General features: G+C 32.6%; 1 protein-coding gene and 1 long non-coding RNA gene across 2 annotated transcripts; both read right to left on the bottom strand.

Moving 5' to 3' along the window:
* Positions 1-1,726: 1,726 nt before the first annotated feature.
* Positions 1,727-19,710, bottom strand: LOC125074273 (inter-alpha-trypsin inhibitor heavy chain H3-like). The gene is made up of 24 exons (XM_047685565.1): positions 19,545-19,710; positions 12,851-12,973; positions 12,443-12,642; positions 12,098-12,208; positions 11,482-11,735; positions 11,181-11,284; positions 10,477-10,611; positions 9,737-9,937; positions 9,224-9,380; positions 8,958-9,083; positions 8,730-8,867; positions 8,479-8,645; positions 8,146-8,292; positions 7,765-7,947; positions 7,503-7,590; positions 7,370-7,417; positions 7,041-7,088; positions 5,486-5,578; positions 4,918-4,959; positions 4,803-4,826; positions 4,258-4,296; positions 2,421-2,638; positions 2,148-2,305; positions 1,727-1,886 (listed from the first exon to the last, which is right to left on the bottom strand). Exons 2-24 carry the CDS (start codon positions 12,962-12,964, stop codon positions 1,835-1,837), a joined length of 2,847 nt encoding a protein of 948 aa, XP_047541521.1. The 5' UTR covers positions 12,965-12,973; positions 19,545-19,710; the 3' UTR covers positions 1,727-1,834.
* LOC125074292 lies at positions 3,441-4,251 on the bottom strand. Its single transcript, XR_007120100.1, has 2 exons — positions 3,804-4,251; positions 3,441-3,716 (listed from the first exon to the last, which is right to left on the bottom strand). It is a non-coding gene; the product is annotated as an uncharacterized LOC125074292 (long non-coding RNA).
* Positions 19,711-21,521: the final 1,811 nt, after the last annotated feature.

The following is a 21,521-nucleotide window of genomic DNA, read 5'->3' as shown; positions in this document are numbered from 1 at the left end:
AATTACTTCCGTTTGCTTTTATTATGAAACCCTGATGATGAAGAAAGTAGCTATTTTTCTATATTTATTTTCAATGGTCGGAATTTAATATTGCGAATGAAATCGATAAAGTATAATTATATAATATTTACGTTATATGGCCGCTACGCTGGTCATTAAATATATAATAAGTGTCTATGTAGATATACTGTATTCTTTAATTTTCAACCTATTTAGAAAGCATCCTGAAGGTGCTACTGCAAAAAAATTGTACTACATAATATACATCTACAACCTCGAGTGATTATTTTATCCTAAATTGGTTGATTCAGATCGTTTCACATATGTATGTTATATTTCAGCTTTTGTTTATATGGTAATATGGTTAATGTTATTTTTAATACTATGTTATTTATTTTAGGGATACCAATGATGCTCACAGCATACCAGGCTGGCATGGCTGAAAAAATGTAAAAATAGAGGAACAGCACTTGGCACAGGAACATAAAATTTGATCGCGTCGTGCAAAAATGTTCCAACCCACGGAACCAAATTTTTAAAGTAATTTTTTTTAAAGAATATAAAGTATATTAAGTTTTAGCCCAATTAATCTGCACTGCAGATTATAACATTTCATTAAACATTAAAAAATTATATACATAGGTTTAAAGATTCAAATTTCGATAATTTTAACTGCCAATATCCTAATTTATTTTTACAACTGGTTATTTGAACAGCCGATACGTATCGAACACATTTTTTCGTTTTATTCGCACATTTGGACACGATGATATCTTTTAAAGTGTTCATTCGAATATTCTAGTGACGACAATAGACAGTTGCACTCTCTGATTCTATACGATCAAAAACATAATTTACCGATTTCGGCAACTATTTACTCAGTATCGTTTAATTTGTTGGTTATCCGATGGTACTAACCCATTTTCTGAGAGAATATAAAGTTGACGTTGCTTATTACAAAGCAAACGAACTGTAGCTTTTTTAAAAAATGTATTAATAAAAAATAGTTTGTCAGTCAAATATTATGAGTGACAGAATCATGCCATTGCGAACTATTCTGTAAGCTTCTTTAAGGAGTACGACATTTAGTACATTGTTTCGATGTGGTATTTCCTAACTAAGGTGTAGCAATAGCCATGCCAAGAAAAATAGCGTTTTTGGAGAAATATTGAAGACTTTGTTTTGTACTAATTATAGAATAAAGATTTAATCTTGTATTTGTAGGTAATTTGAGTTTTGCAAACATTCATAACACTATTTTATATATCAATAATAATTGGCAGCGCACGCCGAATAACTTAGATTCAAATTTTTGATACATGTTTTACATTATTGTTATTTTCCTAGGATTTTTTATAAATATAATATGCCCTATGTTACTCTGGGAGAGAAGAAAAAGATTTCCATAGGTGTAAAAAATTAAAATCAGTTGATCAGTTTTTAATTTATTAATTATATTACTAGTATTATATTAATAATACCCGGCAGACGTTGACCTGCCTGTGTATTTTGTTTCTTGTAACTGATTCTAAGCAGCCGTCAGAGACCTGCCGTTGGGGACCTTCTATTCTCGAGGTAGACATAATCTCTTATTTAATTTGGAACAGTAGATTCCAAATTGTTATAAAATCCCTATTAATTGAATGACCACTACTTTTAAAAGATAGGGTTATTGAAAAACTTGCAAATAGTAACAGTATTTTATTTTATCTTAGGATATTTTTTATATAAAACTTATTCCTAAATGCACCTTTTAACAATAATTATCTTTAAAATGGCACTTTACATATGAAGTGATGTAAATATTTTTCTTAATAGGATATCCTTTTTAAGGTCAAGGTGTTGTTGTATCTACTTTGCTCCTCGGACAGCAGACTCCAGCGTATCTGTAAAAGTAAGTAAAGTAATTAATTGCAAACATTTTTAATAGAAAAACTGGAATGTATTATTTATGAATACATATTTGAGAGATGATAGACTATATATAGTTGTTGTTCTCCTATAAAAAAATCAGGTAGCGTCACAAACAAAACTAAATGATGGTGGATACTCGGTTATCACTAACTTAACGTGACAGTAATTTAAAATAACTTTTTGTTCCTCCAATATTGCCAAAATAACTCGACTCCCGTTGAATATTTCCTTACTTGTTTTCGACGATGCAGTACTTATTGCGGTACTCGTCGACGCTGATGTCTCTGGCGGCGACGCAGCGCGTGAGATACACGCACACGCCGCCCTCCGCGCCCGCCGCCTCGTCCGCTCCGTGCGCGCACTCGCTGTCGCCGTCGCTCGCCTTAGGGACCTGAATATTTATAATTTATAAATATATATTTATTTAAATTAATTATATAAAACCATTACTGATTTCATCTACATAAACAAACGACACCATCATTGTAAATCATGAAATAACTTACAGTGTTAGACTTTGAAAGTTCTAGTGTAACATTCTTCCCATTTGCTACAAACTCCAATGAATTAGTATTGCTGTCAATCAGGTTCAATGCCCAACTGTAGCCTTGTAAGTGATAGGCCTCTTCCAGAGATTCAGTCGTGGCAACGGCAGGAGCCGGCGAGGTGAACCACGGAATGACAGCAGTAGTAGGATGGAAATAGGTGATAGAATGCATAGCCTCTGCGACATTTAAAAAAAAGAAAACATTTATTACACACTTACATTCTACAATTAGATATTTATTTACATTATTACAATTAAAAAAAATTGTCAAAGTTACAAACGATGTAATTGAGAGAATAAGAATAAAAAGGTCAAAACTTCTATTTCATAATTCAACTTATGATGTAACTTATTATTAATAAAATCCTATATTCATTTTCAAAGTAGAAAAATAAATTTAAAAAATGTTTTAGGAATATGTCAAAATAGTGAAAAACTATATGAATATCTTATTGTCTTTGAATAGTTCAACTAAACTGTGTGTGTTCCACTGTGTTCTTCACACACAACTTTTTCTTTTAGTTTGAAAATGAATATAATATAATAAAAACGTGTGACGATGGCATGTTTTCAAGAGTAAATTGCGCTCTGTTTCATTTATAACCTTTCCACCGAAAATGTTCAATCTTCCAAACTAAAACGAAAGCATACTCTGTTTAATTTCCGATCTGTAGATAGATTATTATAGATATAGATTCTATATTAATAAACCCGAAACTAGACGCAGAATACGAGAGTAAAATTCAAGAATGTCATATGCCACTTCGACTATAATAATTTTGAAATTTATTAAATCCACGTGTGAAAATGGCGTATCACAGTAAATCATAAAGTTGTCAACATTTTATGAGTGAGATGCGAAGTGACTTTTACAGAACCACCCAAATTATCTAATTTAAACTTAAATTTTATTTTATGTTGAGTTGATTTAAGTTAAAAACCACTGGAAGCATAGGGTAAGGAAAATAAGATAATCAAATGTACTAAAATGAAATTGAAGGATTTATTATATATGGCAACAAATTTAATATTAATCATATATAAACAATAGAACTGCAGTAGTTTCTTTCGTCTGTTTTTCTTAGGTTATTTTCTCACGATTCTTTAACAGTTCCTAGAGCTGCTGTAAAACTGTTATCAATCTGCAAAATTTCTTTTTCAAATGTAGGTGTGTGTATCTGCAGTGAGTCTATTTTTTCCGCGTATGAAATACAGATACTCCTTTGGCGGAAAATCCATGGTCTTTATTCTGATTCTGTAATAAGTCGGTAAAAATTACAATGTCCTATTCGCATATTTTATCTCTTTCAATATATGAAAATATCAAAAAATACTGTCTTACCTTAAAGTTAGTGTAGAAAAATGGTTGATTGTGATGGCACGTTGATAGGGTTAGGGGTTAGCGGATTATATGAACAAATTTTAGTCTTAGTATTAGTAAAAACACCTATTTTGAAAAGAATTTCATTTCCTTAACCCTCATTGTGCACTCATAGTCCAACCTCGAAATAAGAACCCCGTCGGTCGCGACGATAGTTTTTGTCCAAATTAAATTGGTTGTTGTCAACTTTTCAGTCTTTGACTCTAGTTGTTTTAATATAGCTTTTCTTCGTTTTTTTACTCAAACAAATGTTTGAGTGTTAAAGGTAGTTTAATCACACGATCAATTGAGTAATAGTTGAATTTAATCGCCATCTTGTTTTTGAATTACCTGTGAGACCATCCAAAAGGAATTTCATCGATATTTTTTGTAATTATAAATATTTATCCAACAGATTTATTCTTAGGTTACTTACCTTTTCGCCTGACCAAAAATCCGTCTGGTAGGTCAAGGCCTGGGGAAAATAAATATAAATAATAAAAAAAATACATATTTAAATCTACTATCAAAACTAAAAAAAAAGAAGTAACTACTTATTCATCTGTTACAAAACGTTTATATCCTGGGGAGTAGTTTTGTTTACCGATAACACATAAAGCTATTGAAATAAAGAAGAAGAAAGAAACTAAAAATCTATACCAATTTTGTAAATGCGAAAGTAGCTCTATTGGTCTTTCAAAGCCAAACCACATAATCAAATTTGTTGAAATTTGGTATTAAGCAAACTTGAACTCCAAGGAAGGACAAGTTTTTTATACCTAACTACTGACGATCAACCTCTAAAATGCGAGCACATCCGCTGGTACTGGTACGATATATATACAAGAACGAAGAAACTCAGTTGTACTTGCTCGATTTAAAGCCCGCGATCTTTGCTTCAAATCTCAATATTCTATTGACTCTAGAGAAATACTTTGATATTTTAATTAATGCTTTAGTCTTTTTTATGCTTTAACTCACCATAAGATGCAGATTGTGGAATTGCTAAGAGAGAACAAAATTTGTATCGTTAGATCTTTCCTAGCATTTTGAAAAATAAAATTCATTCAAAAGTATAGAAGCTCTTTAAACTTACCATATCTTACGAAGCCTCGATTTTCTGAACGACTTGAATAACCTAAGGAACCAAAATAAGGTTATAAATACATAAAATCAATATTATTCAATAATTATTGAACTATATCAAATGAGTCGTTGGTTGTGTATGTGCATCCCATGAAACAAGCATTGGTAAAAACACATTATTTAATGTTTGTGAAATTGTACCTACACATGCTATTTTACGCCTGCAAACATGCCATTGTCACTATTATATCCGTCATATGTAACGTTTGTATAACATATCAGTACGAGTCGAGTACGAGGAAATGTATTTTTTCAATAAAAGTTATTGAAAAAATAATAAAGTTTCCTTTCTTAAATCTAGCCGTCCGTCGTTCTAATTAGTGCGTCTCCACTGAAATAATTCAATTTCTTCGTTTGCCACTGTTTCCAATTTTTTTGTCAGTCTTCAACAGTAACAAAACATATCGTAACATTAAGGTAAATATAAAAGATTGGACAACAACACTTTAGTCGACCACTCAAAAGTGAGATTTTTTCTTTTGTTTTTGTTGGAGACGCAGGCGCAGTAGAAGTCTCACCCATACCTAATTCTGGGTCCTCCTCCTCTAGTTGCAAGTCATCGGCTCCGCCGAGAGCAAGTTGGTATGCTTGCCCGCTCAATACTAGGGGGCCTAAAATAACAACCTTATTTAAGTTTTGGACCAAAGAAAATCATCGATCATAATCGGAACAAATCATCGCAAAACACAAAAATAAGTTCTATTTCTATTCTCTATTTTTTGAGGACCTGTTCAACTTGCTAGTGCTCAATGTTGATACGAATTCGAATGAAAAAAATAAAATTAAAAATTAAAAAAAATACTGCTTTTCTGCTCATGCCTCTCTTACGCTCGCTTCATCTTGTTTTCATCTCAAAACTATTTTTGAAATATATATATTTATAATTTAAAGTAATTATTTGAAACTTTTGCAATAAAAAACTAGTTTCAATTAATTTATTATTATCAGAAGAAATATTTCAATGTTGTATATTATTAAATGCTTTAAAGATACAAATTTTTTCGCCATTCATCATTTTAACAATAGTTTCGTGGTTGTTATGCAGTTATTATATTATTTTTAGAATCAATACTAAAGCTTTTCGTATGAATACATTTTAAGAGTATTTACAAAGGCTACTGTTTCAGATAAACATGATAATGAGGTCACTTGACGCAATTCTGATTATCTCTTATAGAACATAGAACGAAACGTTTAATATATTAACATTTGTACTACTGCTATCTCTAAAAAAATATTGTCAAATGTTACATAAATGATAAATGCAGAAAGTTTTAATAATAAAAAAAAACATATGCAATGTGCATTCATGCCAATTAACATTCGACCAGCGTTAAAACAATGCAATTTGGGTCATTAACTTGTAAGCATAACACGGCCTTACATATTTAAATATGAATAAGTAATTATCCAAGCCTCTTAGTTAAGCAATTGGAAAAACATGATGAGATATTGTGATGATTTATCGACATTTATCGAAATAATTAATACAAATGCAGGACAAGTAAAGATCAAAAAACCTTAGGTTATATAACTCGATACATACAGTTCTTAATGAATATATATTTATTTATACTATAATATCATTTAAACTTTAAACCTTTCCAAATTTCCTATAGCAAATTTGGATAGCTCAATTTTTTCACGATTCCATTCAATTTTTTCCATAATAAATACCATAGATTATTTTAGATCTTGAACATTCTATTATATCAATGTCAAAGTCAAAGTCAAAGTCAAAAATCTTTATTCAATATAGAAGTGTTTGCACTTGTTTATTGATTGTCAAAAATCTACCACCGGTTCGGAATTTAGCACCTCGGACCTGAGAAGAACCGGCGAAAGAAACTCAGCGGGATATATATATATTTTTTTAACCATTTTCCATGTACAATTTTAGTTATTTGGAACAGCCTGGAAGCGATCATATCATTCCCAAGGTGTGCAGTCAACTACAAAGTTTTTTATTATCATTAGCCCTACTGCCATTGGAATCGGCTAAGATAATAATGAAATAAAAATGAAATATGAATTATGACATGTTGATATAAATCTAATTTTATTTTAACTTACCAGAATTCAAGCCTAAAGATGAAGAAGCGAAGGAAGAACTAAGTGGAACTGAAAAAAAAATTACTCTTTAATACTTTCCATACAAGAATATTTAAATTATTTGTTCAATAATTTAATTTTATACTAGCCTTTATTTAAAAACGTTTCTCCTATTTTATACTAGTTAAACTAAAAATATATAAAAATAAAAATGTTATGAAAATAACTATATAATTTTCGTTTGATTAAATAATTATAAAATGTAGTTTATGAATAAATAGTTTAAATTGATTTTAAGCAGAAATTTATTAAGTTGTTGTTCAGAATGAAAAACAAAGTATGATACTCACCGGCGCCGAATATTGGCTGAAGGAAGGGTCGTTGCGGCAAGGCATACGCTGTCGAAATAGTACATGGATTAGAAATCAAATATAATTCTAATCTTATGAATTAGGAGTTATTGGTCTACTCAATTCCACTTACCAGGCTTGTCAGCGGACTCCGTATCCACAGCACTGGTAGCATTTGGTTTCACCACTACAAGTGAGGTTAACGGCGTCACAAATTCATACTAAAAATTAAACGAATATTTATTAATAATAAAAACCGAATGATAGCTTGAATGAATGAGATGATGAAAGAGAGATGATTGATGCCCTTGGGGAATCAAATATCATCCGCTCCAAGATCCAGGTGTCACTTAACTTTTCTTACTGCATTAAAAAAACTAATTTTGCTTTGTCACCTTAAGAGCTATGGCCAATGCACGCTTCTCGGGACTGTTCTCTTCTTTGGTGGCATCTTGCTCGTGTGCGTCTCGCTCGTCCAAAAGCTGTTTGATACTGAGGTACGCCCACAGCCTCTCCAGTGGAAGGTATTCCTCCTTCTTCTCACTCACTTTCACCTTATTCTTCACTTCGTAACGTTTCTGGCGATCGATATTAATTTATTATTTTTTTACTGTCAAAATACAACAACAATTACAAGTACAACACGAGACGTTAAATAACGCAGTAACTGTTATTGTTTTCCAAATATGGCCCCCACGCAGTATATACACCCACATTATATTTACGGTATCACAGAGAGCGTCAAAGTCACCATTAATAATTAATTGCATTGGTACCCTGCCATGGTGGTCGTCGTCCGAGCAGAAGGCGGTCACTTGTGGGTCCAGCTCCTGCACGCCCGGCTCCAGCTTGCCCGCCACTACCGTCTCCCCACCCGCGAACATCGCATCGAACGTGTGTCGTGTCACTGACCCAGCTTTGACCTGCATATTTATAATGCCAAAAGCGAAGGAATTATTTTCAAATAATCTGTTTCATAAATTCAAAGAAGCTATGAGCATATGGTGTCGCTAGGAGAACACCTTAATTTTTAGGCACGACCCATCTCTACTCCTTTTCCTGACAATACACACATCGTCAAATTTAAAGACCATCACAGCAACACACACCTGGTTGGGCGGGTAGACAAATTTGACGTGCGCCAGCAGCGGCGACGAGACTTGCTGGTAGAAGTGTCGCAACTGCAGCGCCGCGTCGGCCGCCTCGTAGATCTGGCGCATGAAGCCTTCGTTGCGCAGCGACAGCTTGCGAAGTAAGTCGCGGTCCGCGTCCTGACCTGGTGCAGGCGATGTGAATGTGATAACGATTTTTCAATGAAATGTATACCATTTCGTTTATTAAAAAACATGGTTTCAATTACCGAAAGCGAGGGAATAAATTGAAGCCTTCTTCTCGCCAGCGTTTTTCTCGGTGATGTAAGAAAGAATACGTGTCGGGTTAGTCTCTCCCATGGTCGCATCACCGTCGGTCAAGAAGATGATAATCGGCTGTAACTCATCTGTAATATTTTTAAACGATATTTAATATTTTAAAGATTAAACCGATTATTATGAATGACAAAAATCAATATAAATGAATAGGTACGTACCATTAATTCTTTCTACCGTTTCTGTTGTCGTCTGATTGACGGCAGTGCTGGAGTCGGTTTGACTTGGTTTATATGCCTTATTAATGACATCTACAGCTACGTCGAGAGCTTTGTGGATGTTGGTTCCTACACGCAAAGAATTTTCTTGAAATTATATATTCTCTCCAGATTTGAATGTTTGTATATATTCTTAATCTTTTTCTAAACAAACTTTGCAATTATATATACATATATATATATGTTCTCTTGTGTTACATCAAACATACCGCCACCAGCAGAGAGCCTAGATATGATGACTTGCGCCTTAGCAATATTGTCGGGCGTGGCGAGCGCGGGCGACACGAGCGTCACGGGCAACTCCACGGCGCTCCATTCGTAATGCGGTCGTGATGGCTCCTCGAGCGCTTCCGCAAGTTTGTGTACCTAACCAATGGATAAATTCTGTGTATTGGCAGTTTTGTATTTTGCGTTATATAAAGATAAATAAACAAATGAATCACTCTATATGAAAATGGTTTTAATGATTAAAATTCACACATTAATCAGCATTCATTTTAAGTTAATAATATAAAAGCTAAATATATTATGGCAACACAGCTTCTAGACTGGTATGCGTATATTTCAATACTTCTGAGTCATTTTTATTATTATTATTCTAACTTATTATTAATTATTATTATTCTCACACGTAATAAATAATATGGTATACTATATATATACTTTATACTCGATACACATAGCCAAAACTTACCTCTTAACTTAAGTCTCTGAATACTAACCTTAACATTGCTGTTAAACTCGACGATGCTAAAGTAATCAGTGACACGCAGATCGGCGAGAATGGCGTGCATAGCGGAACGAAGCTGCTTTATCTTACGGCCGCTCATCGAGCCAGACGTATCTAACACGAACACCACGAGTTTACTCAGCGGCGTCAGCTCTTGCGGTGCGAAGAAGTGTACGAAGTAACCGTCGTTTACCTGATTCAAAAACAGATTACAAGGATACAATTAAAAACTCCATTTCACACTTCCTCCTTTAAATTTGTATCGTTGACTGCCTCGTTGGTCTAGTGGCTAGATAAAAGGCTGCTGATCCCGATTTCCGGGGTTAAAAAGTTATTGGGTTTTTCAATAGAAATCTTATTAATAGCCTGATGTCTAGAAGTGTTTACACTCCTGTGCCTCGGAAAGCACATACAGCCGTTGGTCCTGCGCCTGCGCTCTTTTCAATCTTGTTGGATTTGCCGTCGCAACTGATTATGAAAGTGAAGAAACAGTGAGCGCGTGTGCATGTTTGCGCTTGTGCACGTAGTCGGCTAGTCTACCTTGAGATTGACGGCTGTCGCCAAAGAAAGTCAAAATGACATCATCACAATCAGTCAAGATATATTTATTATATGGCAAAAGCAATAAACATCTAGATATATTTATTTTAAGATAAACACTAAACAATTTCAATATGATCAGCTTAATATGTAAAAATCGGAAATATATAAACTACGTAGTCGTGAAATTACCAAAATTTCCCCCTTTTCGGGACGGATCACGTCATATTGAACGACAAACTGTCCGAGGACACCAGTCGTTTTATCGTCATCACTTTGTCTCGAGTACCAGTTGTGTGATGATGATGCTGACTCTTTGATCTTGTCCTGCAATGATAAGATTTGCCATTTCAGTATTTTTTTCCATGCATTGTTACGGTATTAACTAAAATATTCTTTACTACCACTAAATTAACCTTAAATTAATTAATTAATTTTCTATTAAAGCTACTGAATTTCACTTTTTCTCGACATATGCTATTGATGATAGCGTGTCTCATTACCTAGATCTCAGTCCACATAATGCAATTGAAGACTTTAAAATTACGCGAGAAGATGTCTATAATAAAATAAAAAGATTTGATATAGCCAAGGGACCTGGGCCTGATAATATTCCTGCAATATTTCTAGTTAATTGTGCTAAGACAATATGCTTACCACTATCGATAATTTATAACAGATCGTTAGAAACTGGATAATTTTCTGAATTTTGGAAAGAGGCACGCATTGTTCCTATTTATAAATGTGGTAAACAAGAGTTAATTACTAATTATCGCCCAATATCAATATTTTTTTAATTTTTGTCTAGATAATTTTGAAACGTAATTTTTTTATATTGTTATTGTATCTACTGTTGGTTGTCCTAATGAAAATAAATAAAAATAAAAGTAACTTGCCGCATAAACAGCCATTAGTCGTTTTTGTTCTTCGAGATCAGGTGTAAAAGTTATGGTCGCCTCTTTTTCATCATCGCTCTTTTGTATAACAACCTTCGAATTATCTGAAAATTTTGCAAATATATTAGGATAAATATTTTAAACAAAATAATTGCATTCAGTTTAAACATAATTGATCAATATTTTATAAAAATACTTAAAGTAGGCCAAATAAACAAATTTCACTTAAATGTTGTTGATGATCACAACTTAGCTTTGTTTTCATTTTAAAGCTCGTCTTTTAAAATAAAATAAATCTCACGAGCGTCATTCTCGGTAGCGTCAATTTCATTTCCGGTCCTCACTTCCGGAACCCTCAGCAGCGAGATCTTCTGCGATTCCTTGATGTGCACGGTCACCTCCATCTTGGGCACGAGCGCGCCAGGATGTAGGTTGATGGCGTGGTTGTACACTCCGTTGCGTCGCACTAGCAACTCTTCGTAGGTCAGGTTGAACATCGCCTCGGTGTTGGGCTCCACGTTTACTGACACTGTAAAGTGGTTTGAATCTCGGGCCCTGTTTAAGAGATGTCAATAGCATTTGATTAGTTTATATTATTAGCTAAGTTTTATTTTATAAGGTAGGTTTTATTATATTAGATATTTCAAGGGAGTTGTCTTTGTCCACTTGTTAACAAATTATTGCTTATGAGTTGTAAATTTTGGGAAATATACCATTCCTAGGAAATCATTAGGAGTTGTATTTTTTATAAGCAAGTCAGTTAAAATGAAACACTTGACTTTAACTGTTATATAATTGAAGTAAATATATACCAGGATAAAATTTATTTTTGGATGAAGGCCAATATGAACAAACCTTGCCATGGTAGCATAAAGGATATATATAGAAGCCGTGGACAGTATAAAAGTGTTACTTACTTAGCTGCTATATGAGCAGCACCAATTCCTTGAGAGACAGCCTCACTGTAGATTTTCTTAGCTTCTTCTTTTTCCTTTACATAGGCTTTATAAGATTTCCCGCTTAGTCTCCTACAAGTAATATAAGTATTATAATTTATAGTACCTCTTTTTAACAGTCAAAATTCTATCCGCAATACGATTTTATTAACGAAATATTCCTATTACTAAACAAAAAATACAGTTTTGCAGTACAATTCCGTACAGTATTAGTTACAAATACAAGGTAAGAAAACAATTACACATATGCACTGAGATTCTTATAACATTTTTCATGGAACACCTGAAATACAATTCAATACGTACATAACGAATCCGCTTATGAATGCGGTTTCTGGCAAAAGTACGTGAAACGTAGCTTGTTGGGAACGGCGCGAGGGGTTGCGGACGTAGGTGACGACGGCGGTGTGTGCGTAACGCAGCGATACCTCGGAGTTCACCTCCATTTTCGTCAGCTTGATTGGTGCACTTGGCTCCTCTGTAGTCACTTCTGATGTTTCAGTGCCCTTAAGAAATAAAGTTTGTCGTACATTCATTTTCTACTACCATTATACACTCGTTTATATCTCCATCTGACAATTTAGTATGCGGAACGAGCTTTGCAATGCTCTTAAAATGTTCATTAAACATTTCTTAGATTTTTTTTCCTACATAAATTTATCGGTTCTAAAGCTCTATTGAAAATTAAAGTAAACGAATGAAATGAGCACTAACTTCGCCTTCAGCCTTAGCGACTACAAATGTATCTTGTGTTGGCACTGCGGCTGCATACCCGTTGACCACAAAAATGGAAACGCAGCACACCACGGACAGCCATCTAGGCTGCATTTTAGCAATCTGAGGAAAAGGAAAACTCATTATTTCATCAAGTATATTATTAGCGTTTCTCTAATAGTTAATTATATGTGTATATATATAATATATATATGCATAAAATAAAATTAATTGACATAAGCGGTAAAACAGTTTTTTCCAAAAGTAGAAGATAGTGTTTTTGTTAAAAATAATGGTATACTAATGTATACACAGGGGTGGTCGACTGTTGTCGTGATCTCTGTCGGAGCAGGTAGAAGCCTCTCAGTGGCGTGTTGACGATAAGTCTGAATATTGTCATCGCTCAAAACTTTGCCTTGACACGCTATAAAGGGAGCACTTTTACATCATCGTGTACCTCTACTTGCAGGCGGTCATCGTTGTCGGCCCCTTGTGTACCTCGCGAATTAGGCACACTGAGGTTTCGAAGAGCACTTCGATCGTCTAGTCCCTCGGATCGGGAAGGAGAAGGAAAAACATATTGTCCATGGGGGGCAACTGGCTAACTTAGATATTCTATTTTATTGCTTTTTGACTTAACATATATATCGATCGATCAAATCAAAGGATTTCGCTTTGCCCAAACTGACTGCTAATGCTTCCCACGTTCGACTTATTTGTTTCCAATCATGCGTCAGGTAAATTAGATTACCAGATGAGCGACCCTGACAAAACCATACTGGCGATCGCTAATCAACTGGTATTTTTGTAGGTACCAGCAGATTTTGTAGCTCGCAATTAATAATAGACTTCACTACTATGGCGAAGAAGGCGGTGATAGCTATAGACGAGACGCTCGGGAGAGATATTGCACTGCTTGAGTCGTTCTAAATATTTGTTAAGTATCGTCAGCAAATCTATCACAAATACTATTCAATGAAGCTTTAATTAAGATGTTCTTGAGAAGGCTAAGTACAAATATCTACTTTACTTAATGTGTATATTCATTTTTAATTTCGAATTAACTTAATGTAATCAATTCAACATGATCCAATTATAAGTTAAATGATTGTAATTGTTGTTTTGTATATTGTAATTTGTCGGTATAACAGTAAAGATTTGTAAGTATATTGTATCTAATAATTACTATCATTTTGAATTTGCTCGATTTCCCGCAACTTTGTATTTAGTTAACATAAATCAGGAGAGAGGTTTTATGCTAAGGCAAACCTGATACTTTTTTTAACTAGTTGTAAGGGTAATTTAAACATCTCGGTCAGGTTCGCGTATTTAAGAGTATAAACTTTTATTTGAATTTAATTTTTTAGGGATATCAAACCTTAGGGTTTGACACTAATAACATCTTAGATACGTTGATTGGTCACGCATTGACTACGAAGATGCTTACAGAGTTAGTGATTAAATTCTGAGTGACATCATCAGATAATTTGACAGCTGACTTTTTAAAATAAAATAAAATACATATATACATTTTTTACGTAAATGAACTCCGTGAGTGGGCAGCAGAGTGTCGGATACTGATGCAGAATCGGATAAAACCTCTTCCTGCGGAATATCTCGTCGGCGATACTTAACGTGAGATCGCCGTAGATTGCCTTAATCACTTTTTACGTAATCGTCATGGTCCAGCAGGAATCTGTAGTGGGATCGCAAAAGCGGCGAAACACCTGGGACTTAAAAGATATGGCGAGGGCTAGGGCCGTAGCCGTAGGACGTCAGATTACGGATATTTTTCTTAATATTAAGTGAGTATAGTGTGATACAATATTATAAAATACCGAACAATAATTTAACAGTTTATTAGTTTACAAAAAGACAAGGAAAATATTTTACATTACATTACATTAGTAGCCTGTAAATTTCCGACTGCTGGGCTAAGGCCTCCTCTCCCTTTGAGAAGGTTTGGAGCATATTCCACCACGCTGCTCCGATGCGGGTTGATGGAATACACATGTGGCAGAATTTCGTTGAAATTAGACACGTGCAGGTTTCCTCACAATGTTTTCCTTCCTTGCCGAGCACGAGATGAATTTTAAACACAAATTAAGTACATGAAAATTGATTGGTGCCTGTCAGGGTTTGAACTCGAAATCATCGGTTAAGATGCACGCTTTGTAACCATTGGGCCATCTCGGCTCAAGGAAATCATATAAATGTGTAATTAGTGATTATATAATATTTAGATACTTACATATAAAATACTATGTAAATATGTATAAGATGTAGTACCAACTGTTTGGGATACATAAAATTAGTAAAAAGTAGTAAAATTGTCTATGTCTAAATCTCATTCTCTTTGATCTAGTTCTAGTAAATTCTATTATATTTGATAGTACAAAAAATCTATAATAATAATTAGTATGTACTTATATAATGAATAAATAATTTCGCCAGATTTATATAAACTTTTAAAAAGATAACAATACATCTACATGTAGTACTTGTATGAATGATTAAATTTATCAATCTGGAAACTTTTGTTTTGGTTTTAGGTCATTAATGATAACACATTATGCAAAAAAAATCTGCACACATAATACAAACTTAAAAAATAAGATTAATCATTGTTTTTTTTTTTGTATTTAAAGATTTTGTATCTAAGAGTTTTTCCTCCTACAGTCGCCCAAAGTAGGTACATAATAACAGATGTTTTCCTGTCTCTGTTTTATTAATTTTATTGTTAAGTATAGGCCATAATAATTTATAACAAAATTCAACATAATTCAAATTCAATTCAAATTCAAATTCAGAGATTCCGAGATATTTAAAATAAAATCTTAAATGTTCTTTAAAATTAAATTCCGCTTTGTTTTAATAGTAATTTAAGTCCTCATGCAATTAAGTGATTAACTTTTACGTCGTTGGGACGAGCGTGGGGTGGTTTGTAATATATTGAGAAATTATGGTGTTTGCATCCATCTGTATTGTAATAGACTCAACGGTGACCCCAAATAATTGTACTTCGTTTGTAAAAACGTTTCCTTAATTTAAACTAGTGTTCATAAGAGTCATAAAAATAGGAATAGAACAGGCGCACGGGGCCCTCATACTGAACGCGTCGCCTGCCGCTGCCTGAGGTTTCATCTAAACACGTAGATGAAATAAACAAATCCGAACCGTGTTGGCTCAGTTTTGAGGTTTGAGAACGTATAATCTAATAAAAAGTGTGATGTCGTACCTGGGCTAGCGTCACTGAATTCTTACTCGAGCAGCAGTGTTAACGGTCTTATTGGTAGGTATTCATCATCAAACATAATATTGTATTCGAAAAAAGTACAGTTAGGTAACTATTTATGTAAAGTGTTTACATTTTAGTAATATAATGTGTTTTACTTGGAATTGATTATTATTCATCATTTTGTTTAGCTTCACGCTAGTTACTGACGGTATATTATTCTATTAAATATAAGAAGCGTATTTTAAAACTTTAAGGTGCTCAGATTTAGGGAGTCAGATTGGATTCATCTACAATTAAAATGACATTTCAATTGCGTTTAGAAGTTTCGTGTTATGTTTGTATATTTCCGTCTTATGTCTATGTCTTATATCTATGTCTGTAGGCAACGATGTGCATTGAAGGGTTAATGTAGTTAAGCAAGAGATAACAAAGAGACAAATTCATTCTATGTATTCCAAAGGTAAACAAAAGCAATAATTATTTTATTCTATTTGTTTGTTTATTGTTATCGTTTAAACGAAACAATGAATTACTACCATTAAAGATTAAAAGGGTTAATTTATACACATCTATAGAATAACAATTGAATAGAAAAATTAAAATAAAATATAAATAAAGTCGAATATTAAAAATCATTCCTAGACATAATTTACGATTCTCAAAATGTATCTAGGAATAGGTGGTATATATTGTCATTATGTGCTAACAAAATTAAAACTTCCAGAAAATATAGGATTAATTTTGATTACTGATTATATTATTATCTGATCCATAGAACACTATAAATCATGTTAAATAAATTTAAAAGAACAGCCCTCCGTAGTCTAACACCAGGATTTCTTACTCGTAAGGAATAGACTACGTAACTAACAACAGAACAGTTCTATACTGTAGTTGGCGTTTGCAAGACTGACCCTAGCTTACGACCGCACCTCCTGACTCATGTGTACAATTGTTTATATCTACTTATTGAGAGAAAAATAATATGTATTTTTTTTAAAAGGGTTGATCCTAATAATTAAATGTGCCATCTTTGAAATTTCGTGCTATTTTTATAGAGCCCGGGGTCCTTCATTTCCAGTCCAACTCTGCACAGATACTTACATTTATTTTTCTTATATCATTGTTCAGATATAACAAGCAAAATGTTAATAAATACATATTTAATCTTATACTATTCATAATACTTATTCGTCATATAACATACATACATAAATGAATATTAAAAGATTGTTTGTTTACTACAATTTAACTAGCCAAGATGTCATAAGGTATAGGTACCTATATCATTTATTTTTTGCTCCAGATTTTTTTTTTTAATTTCAAAGTATATTTCAATACGCGCAACTATTTAGTTTTAACGGAAAGTTGGACAAACATATAGGCCACCTGCGTTAGTATTCTGTTAGAAGTAGCAGCGTATCTTAAGCGTGATATATTACTACAACTGTAAACTTACAACTGTAATACTCATTTTTGATCCGTGTATCATTTTACATATAATTTTCTGAAATATCATGATCATGTTATGAGCTGAGGTCAACGTTGTTCTTACAGAATAGCTCTACTGGTGTTAATTGGACATCTTCGTCCATAGGCGTTAGGACTGTGAAACCAATTCTCACACCGGTAATGCACCGGAAACCTTAGCACATAAGATATTATATCCCTTATACCTGCAATTTCTTATAAGATCTCAGATCTATATAGGTATGTAAATAAATATATATATATGTATATACTATTGATGAATGTTACCTGATATATCTATAGGTAGGTATAGCTTGTTGGAGCTTACCCAAATACCTACTACCAGCTGATACTAATAAAATGTGATTTAATTAATGAAATAATCATATTGGGAAAACACAAGTTATATTAAAATATTGTTTATAAATATACAGAGATAACAAGAGTGATTTCCAACTTATTATGATACGTACCTACATAGGTCACTCACGAAGTAAATGTAAATTAAGCTATCATATATTGGATGTGTTATTTATTTCTTCGTTTAGTTTGTCAAGTGTTTTCCCTCTTTAATTAACCATAGTGTAAACGACTATGCATACAATTTTACGATAAACGTTTTATGTGAAATACCGAAGGCGTAAACAAAAAATCCTAATGAGGAATTAGCAATGAAATTATAAAATAAACAAACGTTCCTAAACCGTAGAACCGTTAAAAAATAAATATAACTTCAGTGTTGCTGAGCTAAAGAATTTAAAGCTTCACATTAAATATTAATTAATTACAGTTATAGACTAGAAAAAACGGTAAATTACCAAAACCCAGTAGAATAAATTTAATATAACTAGCTAGCCATTCTCACTTCCTTCAAATATAAATTAACAATTATTAATATAACATATTCTTATATTAAGTAAGTTAAGTCAACCCTACCAAGATTTAACAAATACTTAGTTTATTTACGCATAATTCTTTAACGTTGTTTATTTCAATAATGATAATGTAATATCGTGTAACCAATGAATCAAACGAATCTTAACTAAGTATGTTTACTTTTCTTTACTAAATTACTTTTAATTTTGTCGTTGCGCAATGGTTTCGATTTTCTCAAAAAAAAAAAACTTAACATATAAATAATATGAAGACTGTATAATGTTGCCGAATAAAGAATACTTGTTAACATATTGTTAATATTAAAAATATTGTTATTTAAAAGTTCCATCTCACTACGATTAGCGTTTATGGCGAAAAACAAAACAAATCCTATATTTTATATTTACATATATCATATTATATTCAGAAAAATAAATATAAATAAACAGTAATATCCAAATATTAGTCAATTAAAACAAATATATACGTATTTATGAAGCGTTAAAGCTTTAAAAAAAAGCAATTAATTTCATATAATCAACGATTCAAATGCGCAAACCACTTTCAAATTACCTAATCACTTTACACTTGAAATAATTAATACAGTGAGCTATACATTAAATCCCTATTAAAATGATATAATATATATTGATAAATTTGACTAATAAATAACAGCTGAACATTTGTGTTTTCTCTTTATAACTAACCCAAACAAACAAGTCCGTGAACAATCGTGCATGAAATATAAGCGCCTACGTTGTTGGCATACATTGTTTAATAGTATAACATACTATACATACATTTATATTATTAATTTTACTCTAGTATTAATTTAGTCACCTATAACAAAAAAAAACTTTCCAGTCATACTCAATCAATCAATCGAATTGTTAAATCATTCATTTCATATTATTATATAATGTATTCGCAAATATATATTGAAACCAGTTAGGTACTCGTTATTTCTATTTTTATCACACCTTAAAATACAGTTATAAGATCATATTATAGTGTTAAAATGATAGTGCCGCAATCATGGACGTATTATAGACGAAAAAAATTCATTCACAGCCGGTTTGTGTTACTTATATAAAACCAAACTATACTCACTGGTTTGTTTATGCTCAATGAGATGATTGCAACAATTGCCACTCAAGCTCTGGCACGTTCCGCATTCACTCCTTGATAGAAGGTAAATTATAAAGCAACTAATGGTGGACCGATAACAAGCGTGTGTCCCCTCCGTCGAACTGCGTGGAACTTGTTACTTGTTAGTACCAGAGCCGCGGCTTATATGACTATATCTCATCTACATATGTATACGAACTATATCTAGGTATTTGTTTTCGGTAACCGGACTTTCCGCAGCGCTTAGCCTGGGATTCTTTATTATGATTCCAAGAAACTTTTCCTTTAACTAAACAATTTATATTAATGATTGTTGATGATAAAAACATTTGTTACTACAAAATTGATAACCGAAGTAATACTATGAGTATTTTACGATTCGTTTTGTAAAATGAATAATAAAATCGAGAAATTGACATATAAAAAAATATCTGGGTTTCACGTTTACTCTTAGTCGATAGAGCAGTTTATAATATTATCTTAGTTTTCTAATCTCAAGTTCTACGAGCTATTTTTGCAACTTATTACTTGAGTTCTCGTTTGATGAACTTAATTTTGTTTTATTTTATCTTCACTATTAATTCTAAGTCAAATCTTGAAAAGAACAGTTACGATAACACGGAAATTCAATAAAATATGTTTCTCTGGTATTAAAAAAATACTGTAGATATTCAATAGAAGGCTACTTATTGTTTGTTGCGTTTTAAGAAAATAGTATATATTTGTTTAGGAGCTTGAATTAAATAATGTATATTTGTTTATCTGCTTTGTGTATTGTTCACGTCCTATATATCATTCATGATTTTGCTGTCAAAAACATCATCGTGCGCATTTGCTAACTAAATGCTATAGGAGTTTGGATCACGTATAAAATTATAACGTACAGACAGTGATATAGGGCCAGGTCGTGCAGTACATCAGGGCCCTGGCGATCAGGGGGCCCTCTTACCTAAGCTTTGCAAAGAGCTTTGCAAAAGCCTGGAAAACCTCGACCCTGCTCACAAGGACTTTTTTTCCTATATATAATTTTGAAGGGCACTATGAGTTAGTAGGGGTGAGAGCCGGATTTTTCTATGTCCAAATAGCTACGCCACTGCGTACAGACACGTATTGTAATAGTTTTATACTCATTATGATGTAAGCCAAAGCTTGTAAAGTTATAAATACAAGTTTGTTAAATATCAAATAAAAATACCAAAGATTAATTTTTTTTAGCAAACTTTATGATATTATAGTGCACAAGTATGTGCACAGAAGTGCGCTCTTTATTACATAAGCATAATCCTATGGAATGGCAAATCGACGCTATCGTACCCACGACTCTACGTGCTATCAGAGATATGCCAAATGAACCATGCAACACTGCCAAATTCCTCCATCACTGCTGCTGAGTATTTGTGAAAAGAAATTCTCAATAGCGTTTATTGGGCCAAGTTCAACCGGAAACCTCAGAATCTGCAGCTGTATAATCAGGTACATTAGACAAATGAGAAAGTTACACAATCATAATCACCTACAGATCATTATTTTACACTGACATTCCAGAATTATTTTTATTAATTGAGACTTTTTTTAACTTATAGACAAAAATAAATGCTACCATCAATAACTCATAAACCCTATTTTTATCTATTACAGATTAGAAAAAAACTATAGGTTTTTGCAGAGATTTTCTAATGAGTGGTTGGAGCAACTGACTTTAACAAAAGCCTTAAGTACCTTAACAGTTAAACTTACCCAAATATGAATCTTAAAGTTGTGGACAAATTTTTGATCTATATTGGATGACAGAATTATGACTCAAACTGGCTTTAATATTTTTCATCTTTCTCATACATGAAATAGTTACAAAAAAACTAAATAAAATAAACGAATATATAAATAAATAAATACTATAACATAAATATACTTATGCTTACTATTTAAATTAATATGTTAAGTGAATAAATTTCTTTTTTT

Source organism: Vanessa atalanta, chromosome 2, assembly GCF_905147765.1.
Source record: "Vanessa atalanta chromosome 2, ilVanAtal1.2, whole genome shotgun sequence".
Taxonomy (NCBI): domain Eukaryota; kingdom Metazoa; phylum Arthropoda; class Insecta; order Lepidoptera; family Nymphalidae; genus Vanessa; species Vanessa atalanta.
Note: the sequence above shows the minus strand (reverse complement) of the source record. Positions and strands in the feature narration are given on the sequence as shown.